The following is a 22141-nucleotide window of genomic DNA, read 5'->3' on the forward strand; positions in this document are numbered from 1 at the left end:
GTCCCGAGTTCGAGTCTCGGTCGGGCACACAGTTTTAATCTGCCAGGAAGTTTCATATCAGCGCACACTCCGCTGCAGAGTGAAAATCTCATTCTGGAAACATCCCCCAGGCTGTGGCTAAGCCATGTCTCCGCAATATCCTTTCTTTCAGGAGTGCTAGTTCTGCAAGGTTCGCAGGAGAGCTTCTGTAAAGTTTGGAAGGTAGGAGACGAGGTACTGGCAGAAGTAAAGCTGTGAGTACCGGGCGTGAGCCGTGCTTCGGTAGCTCAGTTGGTAGAGCACTTGCCCGCGAAAGGCAAAGGTCCCGAGTTCGAGTCTCGGTCGGGCACACAGTTTTAATCTGCCAGGAAGTTTCATATCAGCGCACACTCCGCTGCAGAGTGAAAATCTCATTCTGGAAACATCCCCCAGGCTGTGGCTAAGCCATGTCTCCGCAATATCCTTTCTTTCAGGAGTGCTAGTTCTGCAAGGTTCGCAGGAGAGCTTCTGTAAAGTTTGGAAGGTAGGAGACGAGGTACTGGCAGAAGTAAAGCTGTGAGTACCGGGCGTGAGTCGTGCTTCGGTAGCTCAGTTGGTAGAGCACTTGCCCGCGAAAGGCAAAGGTCCCGAGTTCGAGTCTCGGTCGGGCACACAGTTTTAATCTGCCAGGAAGTTTCATATCAGCGCACACTCCGCTGCAGAGTGAAAATCTCATTCTGGAAACATCCCCCAGGCTGTGGCTAAGCCATGTCTCCGCAATATCCTTTCTTTCAGGAGTGCTAGTTCTGCAAGGTTCGCAGGAGAGCTTCTGTAAAGTTTGGAAGGTAGGAGACGAGGTACTGGCAGAAGTAAAGCTGTGAGTACCGGGCGTGAGCCGTGCTTCGGTAGCTCAGTTGGTAGAGCACTTGCCCGCGAAAGGCAAAGGTCCCGAGTTCGAGTCTCGGTCGGGCACACAGTTTTAATCTGCCAGGAAGTTTCATATCAGCGCACACTCCGCTGCAGAGTGAAAATCTCATTCTGGAAGGCCATGATAGTTAATGTTACGAGGCTGTATTAATAAATCATTCACACTGGTGTCCCTGAAACTGTTGAAATGCTGCTGCCCATCTTCAGGAATTATATGTTAGTCTGTCCTCTCTGTGGATACCCAATGAATTTGATTGTACTTACTGTATGGATATCTTCAACACTGAGGCAAGTAAGTGATGGCATCGCAGCAAGGTCCATGGACCATGGGGGAAAATTTGTTAGACATGATTTTTGTATTTTGTGTGTAACAGCATTATCAATCAATATAGCTGACTATTTTTCAATCTTGAATGTAAGGTAGAGAGTGGAATACAACACTGATTTCTTATCCTTCATTACAAGTTTCAAAAAATACTTTAGAGTGTATGAGCAATGGAATAATATTTTGTTCTGTAATCAGAGACAAACTAATATTTTCCATTGACACATAATTGCATGAAACACATGGTGAGCAGTATTTGTTTGAAACTTTCTGGCAGATTAAAACTGTGTGTTGGACCATAACTCAATTCTGGGACTGAGGTTAAAGTCCTGGTCTGGCACACAGTTTTAATTAGTCAGGAAGTTACATATCAGTGCACAGTAGTGTAATTGCAATAAGTTTCTTCATGCTATTGTCCATAGTAACTTCTCTCAATGACATAAATGAGTTTTAAATTCCAAAAATGCACTGCAGGAAAATAATCCCTATAAACACTGTGCTGTACAATGTGCTTTGCATGAGACACAGCCACAATTGTTGTCACCTGGGCTCTCTGGCCTATCAAGCATGCACCACTGTCCTGGATCTACAGATAAATCACAAAAATCCCCAGATATACTCCACTTACAAAGGGACACAACCTCTGGGCAGAGAGAGTAGATATGATGGGCAGTACCTGGATGTTAGTGGGAAATGATGGTGTTGAGATTATCAGGCTGAATCCATCAAAAATATCAATAGAACTGGCATATGACTCTAGCTCATTGCAGAAATCAGCTCATGTATGGTCAGCTATTCATCCTGAATCCCAAGGCTGCAAAACCAGTAAGTTATGTCTGCTAATAGCTAATTTTGATGACAAATTTCTCTTAATCAAACTTTGCTGTATCTAAAGAGGCAGTCTGTGTTCAGACATTAAAGGAGTTTGATGTTCTAGTCTTATTATACTTTTTTAATCTGTAAAAATCATTGATTATATTATATCTTGACTTTCTGACAAATTATATCATTTAAATATACCTTTGTATTTTCAGCGGAACCATTCTCTGTTTGGAAGTGTATGGTCTTCCATGCGAAGAGGACATGGAGGATTTCACAGAGCTCGTTCTCTTAAAGTAAATGCTACACAGATAAAAGTAAGTAAAATGAAAAAAATTGATTTAGTACAGATTATCTTTAAATTAAAAACAGATCATTAAGATCTCACTTTTCAAGTCTTTGGTACAAGATATAATACAGATGCATTCTTCCTAGAATGAAAATCTCAGGGGGGTGTAAGTTTATTGACCTGTAAAATGGATGCCTCTGAAGACTTCTTGTTCTTCCATTGTCTTTTTGATCATTGCTAGGTGTTCTCAACAAGCATTAACATTACCCAACATCCTCTAAGTAAATTTACAAGTTTGTGCTATTTTTTTATCACCGTCCAAACAAATGATGAATTTTTGCATAATAAAATAGATACTTGTAAAAAGATGTCTCTGTAAACTATGTAGACTTCAATGAGTGAGTCTCTTGATGTATCTTTACTGACTGTGGGATAGATGTTACAGAACTGACAATGTGAACATTACACAGTGATTGCTTAGTGTCTACGTTTCACATGCTAATAACAGTCACTGACCTTTACTTAATGAACACTAAACATGAGCTTTGTATAATACAGACATCATGTACAACTGATTATGAATATTATTTATTGAAAGCTGTATGCAGACTGACTCCTGTTTGAGGTGGACACCTAAGTGATGGTCCCTGTGAGTGGAGAGGATATGGCGAACTATTCTCCAAGATTAATCCTGAAATCAAATATGACCCCTTTTTTTATACAGAATGTATGCATTGAATCATGCAACGTACAATAGATAGTGAAAAATCTCCTGATCATATTTTTCAGTCTGCTCCTGGGCATTTAATGGCTTTGCAGCTGAGTGTTGCTTCCATCCACATCTCCCATATTCTTATTGTAATCCATGACAACACATAGATTTTGGATTAAGTTATTCTTTGAATTTGATTCTTTAGCTGAGTCATTATAGAATGTGCTGACCATCGTAATGACCCTCTTGTTCTTCCATTTGATAAATATCTGCTTTTTTTCTATATGTTATGACATGTTTCCCGTACTTCAGGTTTTCATTTTTTATGAAATGAGGGAAGTCCTTTCTGTTTTTCCATATTTTGTGGACAAGATCACTGTTCTCCCTTGTTAGTTTGATAACCAAATCTGGTTTAGTGTATCAGTTGTTGACATATGTACAATAATCCTTTCCAAGCAGATCATAATCAAGGTTCAAAACAATTTGACAAGTGCGGGCTTTCAAAAAAAATTAATGGTGGCCCTCAACTATGTACCCTCAGACTCAAAGTTGAAATATTAAAAGTTTTGGCTGGTTTCATTGTCTAGGGGCTTGGAAACGTAGTTGCCACATTACAAGCCGAATACTGCTGAGTCTACAGTATACAATATGAATATACACATGAATCAAATGGTCAAAGGTTCCTATCACTTGGCAACTGCGAATTTTGAATGTAACATAGAAATTTATAAATGAAAGATTGTAATTAAATAAAATTTGCAGGCACTATTTTTAATTACTTTAAATTATGAGTATGATAGCATAAATACCTTTAAGAGTGTCGTTTATTACTGCAAAACACTTATTGGTGTCGATGGTCCAGCAATTAAATGAAATGTTAGTTGAATAGCAGGGAAACAATAGATTCCTACTTCATGCAATTAGTTATGAACAACAACATAGCCCACAAGATATTAACTTCTAAATGCATACTACGTCTTCACTGCAGAAGCCATGGAAATCTCACAAGTGCACAAGTCGGCACTACGAAATATTTCTATACTCCTGCGACCACACGCAAACTGCTCAACACTCTCCAAGTATTTCCTGCGACCGTCCATCTTGCCTTCCCATCCAGCACTTCCCCATGTCCTGTGCCACCCGATGTTCCTCCCTCACTTCCATACAGTCTCTCCATTGACTTCGGTAGTCGCCTATGGTAGTAACAAGTGCTGTGATGGGCTAAAGCACTCCCACCATGTCTCCAAGCCAACACACACTCACAAGCATATTGAAAAACATACAAAATATTGGATTTACATTTAAATAACTTGAAATTAAATAAATATACCTACGGCTGGACCATAAACATGTTCTAACGCACATTATTAAATACATAAACAAATTAAATAAACATATATCAAAGGAATAGAAACAAAAGTAGGCCAGCAGCCTAATGTCTCTGTGCTTTCTAAAACACAGTAAATATTTGACCAATTTCTTCATGAATAGTATATATCAGATATAAACAAAGACATAGTTGAATAAATATATTTATAAGCATGCTGCTACTGTTTTTTTGTGTAACTGTGGCTTACTTATGGCCTGACACGATCAATAGTAATCAGCCACTTTGACCCCCAATAACTCGTGTACTATTCATGTTAAATGCCTGTAACTCATACCAATTTAGGTTCGCACTAATAGCTTTCTAAAGACATGTCGATCGACAAAATTGGATGAACCATTTAGATTTTGGAAACTTGTTGCTGCATGTTACTTGTATAATTTACAGTCAGATACTAAACTTTAAACTAATAAAGATATTGAAAATTTGATTACACCATCAGAATTGTTGTGCAAATAACTGTAATGTACATGTTACTTTTTAAGGTTTCATGATTCCTCTGGCTATTATTAATTTCTACATGAACTGTGAAATGTCTGCCATTATGGTTTCACAAAGTCCACCATCTTTGGCACTCCCAACATACAAATCTTCTTCATTGGCACAAACCACGGTCTTCGACACAGTGTCAACATGGAATTTCCAGCCACGCCGTCTGCCTGTACCATGCGTTGGGGCTACCCCTCTTGCTCCGGCTACTGTTTGGCACCACACGGTTGCTGACAGGCCCTGGCTTCCAGAGCAGCCCATGCGGCCATGCCAACTCTAAACTTAGAATTTTTTCATGGTGCCACAACTCACCCGTTACCTCACACTAGCTATTTTTGCTTTGGGAGAGGTGGTCAAAATATGTGTTCTTACCAGCATAAAAAATAAAAAATGTTGTAACTGATTCAGATTACATTATTTTGACTGACGGGGGTACTATCTAGTGGAGGAAACATTATAACACCTGCCAGTCTGGAACTCATTACTCCCATTATCTACAAGCCACAGAATGCTGCGGACAGATATATCTATTACTCCCTCTGAGAATAAGCAGATCATGTACAGATAACCCATCATGCCCACTTATGGGGTTTAAGATATGTAGAAGAAGATTTTTACAAATTGTTTAAATACAGAGTAATTACACTGTCAATATTAGCCTAAAAGACATGAAAAATAGAGAATAAAGATACACATTAGTCCATTATTTTGTTTAAGGATAAGCTGTATTTTCAGTGGTATAAATTATTGGTTCCTTTTTATTTAGTGGAAGTTTTGACATGCACTTTTATCTATAGCATTTCTAATCCACCAAGAATTTTCTGGGAACACAAATGTTCTGACTGAAGTAACTGGTCAACTAACACATCATTCTATTAAAAGTATATATTTTTGGAAACAGACAAAAGTGGGGTGCAAGATAATAATCCACATTATAGAATTATTACAATAGCAACAATTTTTAATAAGAATATTTTCTTAACTACACATATTTCTGTAAAGATGAAATATTCATTAGAGAGAAGGAAAGAGATTTTTCAAATAAGGTGTGTCAACCCTAAAACAAACAGTTATCAGTGGATTACAATTTTTAAGTGTGTGTGGTTTCATGACTCATAAATTCTGAATATTTCTTTAAATAAAGTGTTTCTGCACCAATTACTTACACTCATTATCAACAGCCTGTAAACTACACACCAAATAATAAAGCTTAGAAAATTACAGACCGAATTAGAATTTGGAGATTTCATGCCTAAATGCTGTATGTATTAAGTATGTAAAGTTAGAAGAAAAGGAACAAAGATAGTATGTATGTTACGAGTGGTATTATAGCATAGTAATTATGTTATTAGTGGTATTATAGCAAGTGAAGCTATTCCATGTACATCTCAGGTGTGGCACCTGATCACTAATAAACTCCAGAATGTAGTTGCAAATTGCATTAGATCTCAGCATGCTGGAAAAGAGCTCCTTTAAGAGCATACTTTACAATATGGTATAGTATATCATAGCTTTCATCTAACTGATGTGTTCAACATGTTATGTAGATTTCAAAATACCTTATGATAATCACTCACTTTGATGTACGTAATTGGAGGTAACTTTCTGTTGTGGTAACTGTAGGTGCTGGTGGTATCTGAATAATTTTTATATTAAGCAATAGGAAAACTATATTTTGTGCAAATCATAAACATATAATATGAACAGTAAAATTCCTTTTAGATGATGTAAGTAGACACCTTGTATCTACTACGCCAGTAGGAGAGAGAGAGAGTACACCAGAAAATAGTTTCAGCTTAGCAATGTGTGTCCAGGTCAAATAACAGAGCTTGAGTACATTCTTGTTCTGTTTTCCAGATGAACCATTTGGATGTGCCTGGCAGAAACCTGAGAAAGGTATTATCTACGTTATCATTCTGTTGATATCAAACTCATTTTGTGTTTCTGTTGTAGAAGTTTAAGATGTTTTAAAAGCAATTTTTAATATTATTGCCATGCTGTTGTACCTATTAAAGTATACATGATATCAGTGACAAATCATTATTGTGAAAACTCTGCATTTACACTGAACCCAAAACGGTTGTGATTTAGAGGATATAGTTACTTGTAACTATAGAGAAAGAATGACAGTATTTTATTCATCAAAAAGTATGCAGATTTGATTTGTGAATGCAAGTGAAAAGTTTTAGATATTTTCACTTAATCACATTTGCAAAATATTTCTGTAGCCATTCACTTGGCATAATAATTGATTTTGCTGAAGTATTTCTATTGCTTCTCATAATACCAGTGAATAGCAATTCCACTGTGGTCCTTACTGTTTCATTTGAGTCCTACTATTTGTTTTCTTTGTTGTGAATTTTTGACCCACCCCCCCCCCCCCTTACCAACACCCATACACCCCCCCCCCCCCCCACACACACACACACACACACACACAGTCCTCTAGATTAAATAAAACTCTAAAAGTTAGGATGTGTTAACCAGTGTTCTGTTGCAGTCAAATTGTCAGTTTCCATTATGATGCAGACTTAACAATTACAGAAAGCAATGCATCTCTTTCATCCAGCATAGTTGTAATTGTTGCATACTGATAATCACACCTTCATGATTCACATTATAACCATGATCAAGAAGATAATTTCACAGTTTCCATGTTTTAGAGATTTCTCATCAGTTACAGAATTTTCATAATTAATTTCAAGGGATTTTGCCCATCACAAAGTCATGCATTTATGTAACTTCCAATTACTTGACTATGTGAATTTCATTCACTCAGGGGAAAAGTTCATAGGCAGAGACACAAAAGCAACAAAATAATATTGTAGCACTACATCTTGCTCTGATTTCTAAAATGACTAGTCATTTATTTATTTATTATTGCTTATTTCACACATTCCACAGATCGGTAAGCACGTGTAGATGCAAGGATGTGAAATGAATCAAAACTTGTATTTTTATTACTGCATGTCATTTACAAGGCATTAATTTACCCACTACTCATTTGCCATAATTTACATACAGATTGTTTGCCATTTCCAGCAAATAACATAATTATCTAAATCTCGATCTGTTTAGATACTCCTCAAGCCACTGAATAATGCATGGTGGCAGGTACAACTATTAGTTATCTCTCTTCTGTTCCACTCACAAATGGATTGAGGGAAAGACGATTGTCTATATGCCTCCATATGAACTCTAATTTCTCTTATCTTGTCTTCACAATACTTAAGTGAAATGTACATTCTGCAGTCAGCCATAAATACTGGTCCTCTAAATTATCTCAATAGTGTTTCATAAAAAGAAGGTCATCCTCCCTCTATTTTATTCTCATTTGTTTCCTTGAATCCCCATTCAGCTTCTTAAACATTTTCTTGGCACTGCTCTTTTTATATCCACTGGCCCTCACTAATAGTTGCTGTAATTTCCAAAAAAGCTAACACTTACATTAGCTTTTGTGCTATAGGAATCTTCAGAGCAAGACTACCATAAAATAAGTGAGATAGATAGCAAATTTATGTGTTCACATAATGGAAAGTCATAGATAGAATAACAATGATATGGAAGGATATATTTCTACTCACCAGAAGAGGCATTGAGTTACTGACAGGCACAATGAAAAAGGCTTTTAAAATATAAAGCTTCCGGACAACGTCCTCCTTCTGAAATAGAAATCACACACACACACACACACACACACACACACACACACACACACACAATATTTTAGCAGACTTTTTATAGTGCCTGTTTGTTAATCAAATTTGTGTGTTCATTATTGACAAGTCACAGTGCCTTTGGCCACAACTCCAATGTCACTGCTGCTAGTGAACACCGTGACTGCGAGACGGCAATGATAACATGGTTTGCCATTCCAACCAAATTTTATATTTTATGACAGTTATTATATTTTATAATAATAGCTCCTTTTATATATCTTATAGTTGCTTTTGATAAATGTTGCAACATTGTTATTACTTTCTTTTACAATGAAAGGAAAGAAAAAAATATTTCAAATGTTATGCTTTCTGTCTTATACAACATAATGGCATGTGTTAAATTGGTTCCACAGTTCACATTAATTCCTAGTACATTTTATTATATTTATAGATTTTATTAATGATTGTATGCCTCATACAGACCTTTTTTTTAATGTTATATTTGAACTTTAACATGAAAATGGTGTCACACTGGAGTCTCACATCAACCATAATTTGTCTTATATAAAGTAGGCTGCCCTATCAAAGGGCTAGCACTAGACCATGGTATTTTCTCATACACAGGAATCTGAGAGACACAATGTATCAATGTCCTTTTAATGATTTTTTTAAAATTTATTTATATGTGTGTGTAAAACTGTCTCATTTCTTTCTTTATTAAGTTGAGTGTCCTTCCCAACCTTATTTGAAGGTTTAAGCCAGAATATATAAAAGCTGAATAATATATGAAAATAAAAATTGATCAGGGTGGAACATTGTATTAAATGGATAATATTTTTGCTTAGAACTTATATTCCATAGATGAATTTCTAAGTACTCCTAGTCAATGAATTTAAATGCAGACTACTTTATCAAAAGTATCTGAACACACCAATGTAATGTGGAATAAACTACGAAATGTCATGAGAGGTGGTCCTGCCAGTATGGAAGAAGGTGGGGAGTATTCTGTTGTCAGCAGAGAAGCAATGACAGCAGAATGGTTTGCTCAGGAGGGCTCAGTCACTTTGAACATGGACTCCTCATTAGATGTCACCTGAGAAACAAATCTATCAGGGACATTTCAATCATTAAAAAGCTGCACAAGTTGCTGTTAGTGATGTGATTGTGAAATGGAAATGTGAAGGAAAAACTCCAGCTAAACAGAGAGCAAACAAACATTGTATACCAACAAATGGGGACTGTCGAGCCTTGCAGAGTGTGGTTGTAAAATATTTCATGGAAATCAGTGGAAGGACTCACCCTTGAGTACCAAAGTGGTACCAGAAGCCCATATAGTACAATGACTGTGTGTATGAAGTTAAAAAGAATGGGGTACCCTGGTTGAGTAGCTCCTCATAAACACACATTTCAAAAGTCAGTGCTAAGTGAAGCTTGAGGTGTTGGAAAGAGCTTTGCCACTGGACAGTGGATGACTAGAAATGACTGATTTGGAGTGATGGCTAATGCTATACCCTGTGACAATCCAATGGAAGGATTTGGGTTTGGTGAATGCCTGGAGACCTGCCATTATGTGTAGTGACAACAGTAAAATTCAGAGATGATGCTGGTAAAGTATGGGGGTGTTTTTCATGGTCAGAGTGTTGTGGCATTCTTGTGCTTAAGAAAACTCTAAATGTGGAAGGCTATGAACACAGCATTGTGTACTGTGTGCAGAAGAGTAACATACCAGAGATGATGATTGTTTATATGAGTATGACAGTGTACCCTGTCATGAAACAGAATTTGTGAGGCAATGGTTTCTGGAAAATAACATTACTGAAATGGAGTAGCTTGCCCAGAGTTCCAACATGAACCCAGTGAATCACCCTTAGCGTGTGTTGGGAATGTTGTCTTCACTATGGGCCTCAGTATCCATCACTACCTTCTGTGGTTGTGGCTGTGAGAAACAATGGAGTGCCTTTACTCTGCAGACATTTAAACACCTCATTGATTGTGTCCCCAGCAGAGTTCAGATTGTCATAAAGGCAACAGGTGGACACTCCCCTTTTTAATGTACACTAATAGGTGTCAGGATTCTTTTGGTCAGAGAGTGTAGACTGTGGTTAATGTTAAAGAAAATGCTGCATGTGATAATCATGTATGTGTGTTTTCACTGGGAAAATATCATATTTGTATATCAGTCACCATGTTACACATCTTAGCATGATATCACAAATATGACCTGAGCTATTTACAAATAATGAAACTGAGCCAAATTGGAGCAGGATCTGAGACTTGCAAATTCCTCTCAGCAGCTTTGTAGATACACCAAACAGGATTGATGTTAGCTGTTAAATGACACAAATATATTCGTGTCTGTGTAATGTTCATCAAACTACAAATTATTAAAATTTTTATTCCAATATCCACACCTTGTAAACAACAAGAAGTGATGTGACTGTGATTAAAAAACAGAAGAACCATCAATTTATTCTTAGTGTATATGAATACATTCTTCAGAAATAGTGCAACATTTTTCCTAGAGGCACATACTTTGTTCATTCCTTAAAACAATGAAATGTTGTGCCATAAATGAATATAAAACACAAAAAGGTGAAAGTGAAGTTAAGTATTAAAAATGGCATCATCCCTGAAAAATTATATTGAGTACAGTACCTATATGATGAAAAATGCAAAATTTAATTTACATTGCTATAGTCAAAATATTCAAGATTTTAGTACTTGTGAAAAATGCTTAGCTTATAATAAAAAAATATTACATTTCAACAAACTCTGGGCATGACTAACAAGCTGTAATAAAATGAATTGAAGCTGCGAGTTGACTGAGTTACAAAGCTAGTGCATATGTACATCATCTACATCTACAATTGTATCTGCAATTAAATCTACATGCAGTCCACAAGCCACCATATGGTAAATGGCAGAGGGTATTTTGTACCATTACTAGTCACCCTTTCCTGTCCCACTTGCAAGTGGAGCAAGGGAGAAACAACATATGAGATCTAATTTTTCTAACCTTTTCCCAATTTCATTACACAAAAAATTCATTGGCTGCTATATAATCATTTTGCAGTCAGCTGGAAATGACAGTCATGTTTTACAGAATGAATCTTGTGTCTCCTTCAGTGATTCTCATTCAAGTTCATGAAGTTAAACCCAAGCTTTCTTCCTTCACAAAGTATATTTGTAATACTAGTGTGTTAATCAAACACACAGTTCAAAAATCTAGCAGCACTCCTCTGAAACACTTTGATTTCTTAATCTGACCTGGTGGGGGTCCCAGACACTTGAGCAGCACTGAAAAATGGATTGTACTACTATTCTACATGCAGTCTCCTTTACAGTTTCACTTTCCTAGAATTTTGCCAATAAACCAAACTTGACCATTCACCTTCCCTGCTATCGGCCTTATGTAATTGTTACATTTCATATCACTTTGCAATTTTATGCCTAGATATTTAATCTACATGACTATTAAGCAGTACACTACTAATACTGTATTACAGAGTTGTTTTTCCTATTCATCTGCATTACCTTACATTTTTCCACATTTAGAACAAGTTGCCTTTCATAACACTAAACACGACTTCTGTCTTAAGTTATCTGTTTCCTCCTACAGTCCTTCAACAGTAACACTGTCCCTTACACTACAGTGTCATCAGCAGTCGCAGATTGCTGCCTGACCTATCCAACAGATTGTTTATGTACAGCATACAGAGAACAATGGCAGTCCTATCACACTTTTCTCTATACTCATACCTCTGATGAACACTCACCACTGAGGACAACACACTGAATTCTATTACTTACAAAGTCTTTGAGCCACTTACAGTCTGTAGTGGAGCACTGTGTCAAATGGAAATCTAGGAACATAGAGTCAGCCTGTTCCCCTTCCTCCATGGTTCATTGGATGTGAGAAAAAGTGATGCTTTCTAAATCCAGTCTGATCTGTGGACAGAAGCTCTTCTATCTCAAGGAAATTTATTATATCAGAATGTAGAAAATGCTCAAGAATTCTGCAGAAAACTGATGTTAATGATTTTTGTCTGTAATTTTGTGAGTCTGTTCTTTTATGATACTGATATATATGGGGAGATACCAAAAGGAAAGACAGAATTATTTTGAAAAGCTGTATGTTTTCAAATTGTTTACAAAATGACCTTATCCCCAACAAAATACTCTCCACTACAACTAATACATTAGTACCATGGTGCTTCCACTGTTTGAAACAGTTGTTGTAGTCATCTTTAGATATGGTATACAGCTCTTCCCTCATTTTTTCCTTTACTTCTTCAGTGTTGTGAAAACAATGTCCTTTCATGCCCCTTTTCATGTGTGGGAATAAGAAAAAGTTGCACAGAGCCAGGTCAGGCAAGTAAGATATGTGAAGCAGCAGAACCATGCCATTTTTAGCCGAAAACTGTCTAACAGAGATGGCTGTGTGTGCAGGTGTGTTGTCATGGTGAAAGAACCAATCTCCTGTCTGTCACAAATTGAGTATTTTGACAAACACTGAGCTCCAAGATAACTCACTAATCTCTGACAGTTGATCAATTGTCTGTCGATGGTCTGGGAGCACAAGCTGTTGTCGAATTTTTTCAATATTTTCATCGATTCGGGCAGTTGATTACATCCAGAATGAGGTTTGTCACCAATTGACATGTCACCATTTTTAAACTGAACAGGCCACTCATCCACTTGGGTTTTTCCTGTAGCGTCATCTTGGTAAGCTGTTTTCAACATTAATACAGTTTCAGCAGCATTTTTTCCAAGTAGAAAACAAAATTTCACAGCTGCACGTTGTTCACTTAACTTTCTTGCTAGAATGCTACTGGTAATGAAAGATTAGTACTGCCATCTACTGAGAGCTCTCACAAACTTCACGCCAACAGCTGACTCAATGTCTTAGCGCAAATGACACATTTGTGTTTTTGTGCAAACTGAGTAAATTTTGTTACTCAGATATCAAAGGTGCTAGGAAGCATACCTTTTAGAATTGAAAATAGATAAATATATGTTCAAATCAAACAATGAAAAATCCAGGATGGAATGTAACAATATTATGAAAAGCAAAGTTGCTATTCACCCCATAGCGGAGATGCTGAGTCGCAGATAGGCACAACAAAAAGATTTTCACACTTAAAGCTTTCAGCCAATAGCCTTTGTCAACAATAGAGAGAGAGAGACACACACACACACACACACACACACACACACACACACACACACACACACACACACACACACACACACACACACACACACACACACAACTACAGTCTCAGGCAACTGAAACCACACTGTGAGCTGCAGCACCAGTGCAATTTGCAACTGGGTGGCAGTGAGGAGGAGGTTGGGGTTGGGAGAGGAAGAATAGTATGGTGAGGATGGTGGACAGTGAAATGGTGCAGGTTAGGCAGAGGGCACGGGAGAGTTAGCGAGGAGTGGTGGGGGGGGGGGGGGGGAGGGAAAATAGCGGAAAAGGATAGAAATAACCAGCCCCACCAACCTATCCATCCCCCTCCCTGCCCCAGCCTCCTCCTTACCCCCACCCTGTTGCCACTCCCATCATGTGTATGTGTGTCTATTGTAAATATATGTTAATTTTCATGAGAATATTCTACATTACAAGGTATGTTTGTATAATGTGAAAGCCTGAAAGTTACGACAGTAGTTTTGAAACTAATTCAGTTATGCCAATGGGGCAGATTTACACATTATTTTGCACTGCCATCATAACTGATACCCCAGTCAAGGAAGCATTAATGCATCATAACTGATACCCCAGTCAAGGAAGCTTTAAGACAACAGCAGTTGGAAAAACAGTTAAGAAATGAAGGCAAAATGGAATAAAAGATAGAAACTGCTAAAAACGTTATTTGAACCTAATGATTCTCATGCAGAAAGAATTGAATGTATGAGAGAAAAGACTGATAAAGGCAAGAATTACTCAAAATAAGAACAAGAAAAAATAAGGACTGACCTACTTATGATATCATTAGTGTTCTATACAAAGGAAGGTTTTCACACAGTAACTCTCCACACACTCCTGTTTTCTGCCATCCTCTTCAGGTCCATGTAATTTCTGCTTCCCTTTATATCATCTATTGTGTTGTATGTCTTCCTTCCTCTCTATCTCCTCACATAAATTCGTCCTTCCAAAGTACCTGTTAGCAAGCACTTCCATCTCAATGAATGTTCCATCCTGTTCTTATAAATAAAAATGTGTGTGAAATCTTATGGGACTTAACTGCTAAGGTCATCAGTCCCTACATCCTGTTCTTCTTCCTTTATCTTATAACCTGCAGCAGTCTGATGGAGAGGATAAAACTGTCTTCATATTGACTGCTTGAAGTGATACAACCAATCGCAAAGAAATCAAGAATAGCTCCAGTTGCTTACATGCACAAGGTAGTTGAGGATGACTGTGCCATAGGAAACACATCAATTTTTGTGTGCATAAATTTCAACTAAGACAGTGATGATGAATAAGCATTTACTTAACATCAAACTTCTATGTCGCCATTATTATGCTAACAGGTGGAAGTCTGCCAAAAAATTTGCTTACTGGCAGTAAAATTGTTGCATTGTGCCACGTTAATTGGTGTAAGCTAGCCTGGACTTTTGTTTGCTGCCAATAAAACATATTTTGAAAATTTTAGTAGTGTTTTTTGTCTACTCATCATTGGGTTCTATGATACATGTAAACGTGCTCTCATAGGTGCATCAGACTGCCCCATACCCAGGGCAAGTTTTGTGCACTCGACTTGAACCTGTGTCAAATTATTTTGCAACTGGTAGTGTTGAGTTAGAAATATGTATACCAAGTTATACTTTAATAACCATATTGTAAGACTAAGCAATATGAAACAATAAATCTAACCAAAAAATTTTAAGAAATCCAAAAAGAAATCCATGAAAATGTACTCCAATCTCCCTTACAATGTGTAAAACTGAATTGGGATTCCATCTGAACCTGGTGACTTATTTACTTTCAGCTCTTTTAGTTGCTTATCAATGCGAGGAATGCCTACTTTTGCCTATTTGTATGTTCTTCATACAGGAATCTATGTGACAGACAAACATGGCTTACCTTCTTCTGCCTTCTTTTAGCATACCAGACTGGTCAACAAGTGACTGGATAGAAGCCTTTTACATGATAATAATTTTACATAGGACCATAATTTTCTCTGATTCTCGACAAGATCTTCCACTAACAATGTATACATGAATGGTGGTGGAAGTAATTGCATGCTTTGTGTATTGATCTTTCTATAGACAATGGACAAATTTCCAGTAACTTTCATCTGGTGACATTTGTGAGTTCTTTTTTGAATCAAGAATGTAACAATCTCTGTTTCCTCAGCATTTTCTGAATTTTACTACTAAACTATGGTGGATCTTTTCCTTCCTTAATCCAGTTTTCCGGCAGATACTTCTTCCATTAAGGATACAATGATGAGTGTCCTATCTTGGAAATGTTGCCTTCCTAGGGAATGAAAACATTACCATCCCAGTTCCCACATCACTAGGTGTGGATGTCTTCATAAACCTCAAATGCCTATCGGTGTAACAAAACAGTGGCATAACAAAATACACTTGGCACAAGCTTACTACTTCAGAATTCAGGTGCTAATTTGAAGTATCATATTTTGTTATATGAATGTCCTTTCCTGAATGGGTGCTCATTTGAAATCTGTGGCCACTGATTGGTACTTACTCGTAGAAGAAAGAAGTCATTGTCATTGGAACTACTGCCAACCAATGCAACCTAACAGTGACTGGCATGCATTGAGTAATTGTTGTACAACAGCCCTCAGTTAATTAATTTTGTAATCACTACTGCGAATAAGCACCATATTTGAGCATGAATGTCTCCAAAATGCACAGTCGAGAACCTCAGCTGATTGGTATGGCATGAGTGTGTGGTCGGCAGTTAATGAAATTGTCTCTCAGTTTTTCCAAAATCAACAGTGAATTGTAAGTGAGCAGTGGTGCATGAATGTGGTTACTTCGAATTTTGTGCATTGTGTATTGGGTGAAAAAAAATAAACAACAAACACATTGAGATAGATTGAAATTGAGATATATTGAGATTGATGATTCTCCAAAGTACGGGATTTTATTGAATCTATGGCAACCCAACATAAATTATAATTTCAAGAAAGACATAGACACCATAAAGAGAACATTTCAGTTCGACTGGCTATCATTATATCCATGACTGGTTTATACACTTTCCAAGTTGTGTGTATTTGTCCAGCTACATATAATGCATGGCAATCAACAAAGTGCTTTTATAAGCTTTTTATTAACCAAGTTCAAAAAAGTTTCTCAAGTTTGCAAAATGCATATGAATTCCATGTGGCATAAGGATGCAGTCAAAAAGTCCAGTAATTTTGTTAATATTATAACAAGCCAAGCTAAGAGTGTAGAGCAACTCATCAATGAGAATCTTGCAAAATTAGTACAAGCTAATGGTGCTAAATTGAAATTAGTAGTTTCTTGCGTATTGTTTTGTGCATTACTTGACTTGCCTTTAAAAGGAAAAACCAATTAAAATGCTGTTTTTGATGGTTTATTGCAGTTAAGAGTTGAGTCATGTGACGAAACACAGTGGAAACATTTTGAAAGCACACAAAAAATGCCACAAATTTTTTTTTTTCTGAACCCAAAATGATTTAGAGTGTTAAAAAAGCTGTACAGTTTTATGTTGTGCATTATTCTACAGGTTATGCATGAGCAGGAACACACCATAAATCAATATGAAAATTGATGTTGAAGCTTGTGGTAGTTGTTCAAAAGTGCAAAATTTGGGAAATGTTATCCATACGAAATTTTCATTGGCAGGAGAACAATTAACTGAGAGACTAGGGCTTAAGACATACCAACCTAAAGTAACATAAATGACAAGAAAAACTGAGAATGTAAAAACAGGTTTTGCTGTTAGCTTGTTTCTGTGTATTTGACTGGACAGTCTGGCATATGGTTTTCTAATGTCTAAACCATATGTTGTGCTTTGCTATTCAATTATTGGTTAAATGCATCTGTAGATAAATTAAAATATATTCCCTCCCAAGGCTCTGACAGAATGATTTTGCAAATTTTGTATTTCATTGTGATTACAGAAGTTGCATAGCAAAATTAAAATAAATTCCCTCCCATTACTCTGTCAGATAGGATGTAGTTATGTCTGGGTGATGCACATGCTTTTTGCAGATTTTGTGTGTGTGGGTAAAGCAGTTCAGCACAAATAATAACAATAACTATCAAATCTCATCACCAAATTTATTCATCCACGTTTTGTTAGTTATTTTGTTTATAAATTGTCTTGTCAGCATTGTGTAAACTGTGTACTGACTCATTGCATGACCAAGTAGGCTTGGCTCACATGACCCCACACATGTAATAAATAAAGAAAATAAAATAAATATACCACAGCAACCTCAGTGTAACAGACGGACAACTATTCTTGCTAACTGACTGGGGATGACTTGACTGAATATAATTCCTTACTGTCAATCAGACAATGTTGCACACGAGAATATATTGTAATGGCTGGATCAGTCCCTGTCATGTTGAAGCTGGTCACCAAAACTTGTACGCTTTTGAACAATTGACAGCACTGGATTCATGGCCAGTTTCTCAGAGAATGTGCATTGCATCCCCAGATATTGTGCAATCTGTTGGAGCTGGTCATGTATAACAAATACACGCACATCTTCCCATCTTCCTCAGCTGTGAAGGTTGCAACAGGTCCAAGTTCTATTGTGGTGCACAGTGTATTTCTTAATTATAGCCTGTCTTTTATTTCATCTTGTTTTCTTTGTCGAGCTGTACCATGGGAAGCTAGGAGAGGATGTTGTTTGGTGGCCAGTATCCTCTTTCTATAACACAGACTACATGCAAATATTAACTGGGATGTTTATTCCTAAGGATAAGAAATCTACTTAAGCTGGTTGTTGTGTGTTACCAGCTGTTTGTAATATTCCATGTTAGCCTCACTGCTGGTGAAGTACAAGTCCGCTATGTACACTCTTTTGGTAGCAATGTGCTGCCTGTCTCTGAGCTAGTGGCAGAGCTAACTGCTACTGTGACTCCCACTGGACTCGACCGATGACAGACCCGGACTCACTCGGTGCAATAGACTGTGACAGACTGGACCCCCGGTCCACAGCGGCACTCTAAATACTGGCAGCCAAGAGGGCATTGGTGGTGCATTTCCTGGGAGTCTGTCGTTGGCCTCTACCAATACTCTCGCAACCTCTCTGCTGCCTAGTGTGCTGGCACCAGCTTACACCAGCACATTCCTTCCCCCTCCACTCCACCCTCCCCCCCTCCCCCCATCCACCCCCCCCATCGCCCCCTCTGAAATGCTGCACCATTGTCGTGTAGTGAGGCTGTGAACAACAATGGGGAGGGAAGCAGGATGCTGGATGTAGATGTGGGCCAAGAGCCGTGACTGTGTAGGATGGCATACCCCTGACCATACCCTGCCATCTGGCTTGCAAGGCAACAGAAACATCCTCCATAAAACTGCTGCCAGGGCCCACATCCAGGCCTGAGGGTGTGTGCTGGGGTGATGATGAATGTGGCGATGGCGATGGCGATGGCGATGGCAATGGTGGGTCCAGGTTCATCAGGTTGGCAAGCGGGGATGGCAGGATTGAGAGCGCATCATCTATCCGCACTCCTGGAGTGCCCTGGTGGCACCAGCAGATGGCTGCAAAGGCTATGGTCCCATGAGGCCATGAATCTGGGGGAAGAAAAGCAGCAGAATCACAGAAGAAATGACATGTGCGAATTTGGGTCTGGTGACGGCGCTGCCAACCATCAGGACCTGAGAAGAGCCAATGTGTTCCTGAATCACGCCTCTTTCCCAGTGCCCACAGTTGCCATACACCCTGAAAAGAACAAGATCGCATGGTGCAAAGTGATACTTGCAGACCATTGATGGCGCTGGATGCTGCGGTGGGTGTAGCAAGTGTAGCAACGTCCGGTGCGGCGGCCATGCAGAAGCTCTGCAGGTGATGGTACATCTCATGGGTGGGAGTGATAGAAGGCAAGAAAGAGATGCAGTGCCTGTTCCCATGTGTGGCTGGTGCGAAGCTTGGCTATCTGTTGCTTGAAAGTACATACAAAGCTTTCTGCTTCTCTGTTGGGAGGGTGTAACGGACCACTTGTTAAATGACGAATGCCATTGCGTTCACAAAACTGTTCAAAATCACATGAAGTGAACTGTGGTTCATTGTTCGACACAAGTACTTCTGGCAAACCTTGTATGCAAAATATGGAGGACAATGCTTCAATGGTGCTATGTGATGTAGCAGAATTCATATGCACCACAAATAGGAACTTGCTGAAAGAGTCTACCACTATGAGCCAACGTGTGTTCCAAAGTGGTCCTGCAAAGTCAATGTGCACTCATTGCCATGGCAATTGAGTCTTAGGCCAAGCTGAGAGCTGAGAATTTCTGTGGTGGAGCTGATAGATTCTCCACGCATGCGCAGCACTGTGGCGTCATCTGTTCAATGTCGGCATCCATGCCTTGCCAAGTACAGTGCCAACACGCTAACTATTTAGTGCAAACCATACCCCTATTTCTTTCAGGGAGCAACTGCAACACATTCTTTTGCAACACTTCTGGAACTAAGCATACGGGATTGTCCATTGTCATTTTGAACTAGAATCACACCCTGTTGAACTGAAAGGCTGTGCTGAAGTGCAGAATACTGGTGCACAACTGAGTTCTGGATATTGTTCAATGAACAAGGCCAAGGCGTGTGAATGTAATGCAACAAAATCTTGAGGTCTGGGTCTGCTCCCATGGCCTGTGCAATTTTCATGTAGTGCAAGCGAAAATTCAGATTCTTGTGTATTGATTTGGCAACAAGATGCCGCAGATGCATCAAAATCAGAGTCTGGGTCAATTAGAAGGTGAGATAGTGTGTCTGCATTGCCATGCTTTGCCATAAGCCTGTATACGATTGCATACTGATACTGCAAAAGCAACAAAACCCACTGTTGCAATTTTTGAGCAGAGCATATAGGAACTGGCTTTGGTGGATGAAACAAGAACTGCAAATACTTGTGATCTGTCACCAAATAGAACTTGTGACCATACAAATAGTGATGGAATTTTGTCACACCATACACAGTAGCAAGAGCTTTTTTTTCAATTTGAGAGCAATTGCACTGAGTTTGAGTGAGCAACTTTGAGGTAAAAGCAATATGTCTGTCTTGTGCACCAATTTTGTAGGAAGAAGTGTCAACTTGCAAAACTACTGCCTTAGCAGAGTCAAAATGCACCAAATATCTGTCACTAAGCAAAGCATTCTCGAATTTCTGAAATGTTCTTGACAGTCTCTAGTCCAAACAAGAGGAACATTTTTGTGATGCAAGCAATACAGTGAAGCTGAGATCTGAGCAGCATTTGGTATGAACCGAATGTAGTCTGTCATCTTGCCTCATAGTGACTGCAGTTCAGATACATTGCAAGGAGCGGGCAGGTCACAGACTGCAAGCAAATGTGATTGGAGGGGGTACACACCCTGACTGTTCATCACATGACCTAAGTACTGTAGTTCAGTTTGAAAAAAGTTACACTTTTCGAGATGACTCTTGAGTCCTGCATCTGCCAACACTCAAAAAAGAGTATGCAGATTGGCAGTGTGTTCTTCTGGAGTACAACTTGAGACAACAACATCATGAAGGTAGTTTGGCAAAAATGGCACTTTTGCAGTCAGCTGTTCTAAGTAGCATTGAAAAATAGCAGGTGATGAAGCACTGCTGAAAGGCAAACACAAATACTTCAACAGTCCTAAGTGTGTATTTACAACAAACACTTTCTGTGATTATTCTTCCATTGGAATTTGCAAGTAGGCATTACACAAATCTATCTTAGAAGGCTAACGTCCTGCACCAACCCTGTCCATGAGTTCCTCAGGTTGAGGTAATGGATTAGTGTCAACTATTGTCTGTGGGTTGACTATAGACTTGGGGTCAACACAAAGGCAAATGCAGCCAGAAGGCTACAATAGTGGACTTGCCCATTGACTAGCTTGAATGGGAGCAATTACACCATTATCTAGCAATTATTTCAATGCACAGGCTACTTTGTCTCATAAAGCAATTGGAATGGGTCAGGCTCAGAACACCTTAGGCTGTGCATTGTCTTTCAATGTAACTTGTGCTATGAAATTATTAGCTTTTCCATATCCTTCCGAAAATAGTTCAGGAAATCCTTTAAGCAAGCTAGCAACAGTGTCTGTTGGATCACAAGTCAATATGGAAAGTACATTGCCTTGGATGCTAAGGCCAAACAAATCAAAGGCATCTAAACCAAAAATTTTCTCACTGTCTCATGATTTTGACACAGTAAAATTCACTGTCCTAGTGTGAGATTTGTAAGTGGTAGGCAAACTACACTGTCCAAGCACTGGAATTTCCAGTCTGTTGTAAGCAGTGAGGTGCTTGCTAGATTTAGAAAGGCATTATGAGCATAAATGTTTGTACATGGCATGATTAAGCAAAGTTACTGAGGCACCTGTGTCTAACTGAAAGTTCACACGACAGC

General features: G+C 38.4%; 1 protein-coding gene across 3 annotated transcripts in view; it reads left to right on the top strand.

Moving 5' to 3' along the window:
* Nucleotides 1-22141, top strand: part of LOC126184668 (muscle calcium channel subunit alpha-1-like) — a 601154-nt gene that overhangs the window by 525814 nt on the left and 53199 nt on the right. For all 3 annotated transcript variants that reach the window (XM_049927151.1, XM_049927152.1, XM_049927153.1), the window contains exons 35-36: nt 2245-2346; nt 6764-6802. In XM_049927151.1, the coding sequence (XP_049783108.1) occupies nt 2245-2346; nt 6764-6802 (141 nt within the window). The remainder of the gene's footprint in view (nt 1-2244; nt 2347-6763; nt 6803-22141) is intronic.

Source organism: Schistocerca cancellata, chromosome 4 (assembly GCF_023864275.1).
Source record: "Schistocerca cancellata isolate TAMUIC-IGC-003103 chromosome 4, iqSchCanc2.1, whole genome shotgun sequence".
Taxonomy (NCBI): Eukaryota; Metazoa; Arthropoda; class Insecta; order Orthoptera; family Acrididae; genus Schistocerca; species Schistocerca cancellata.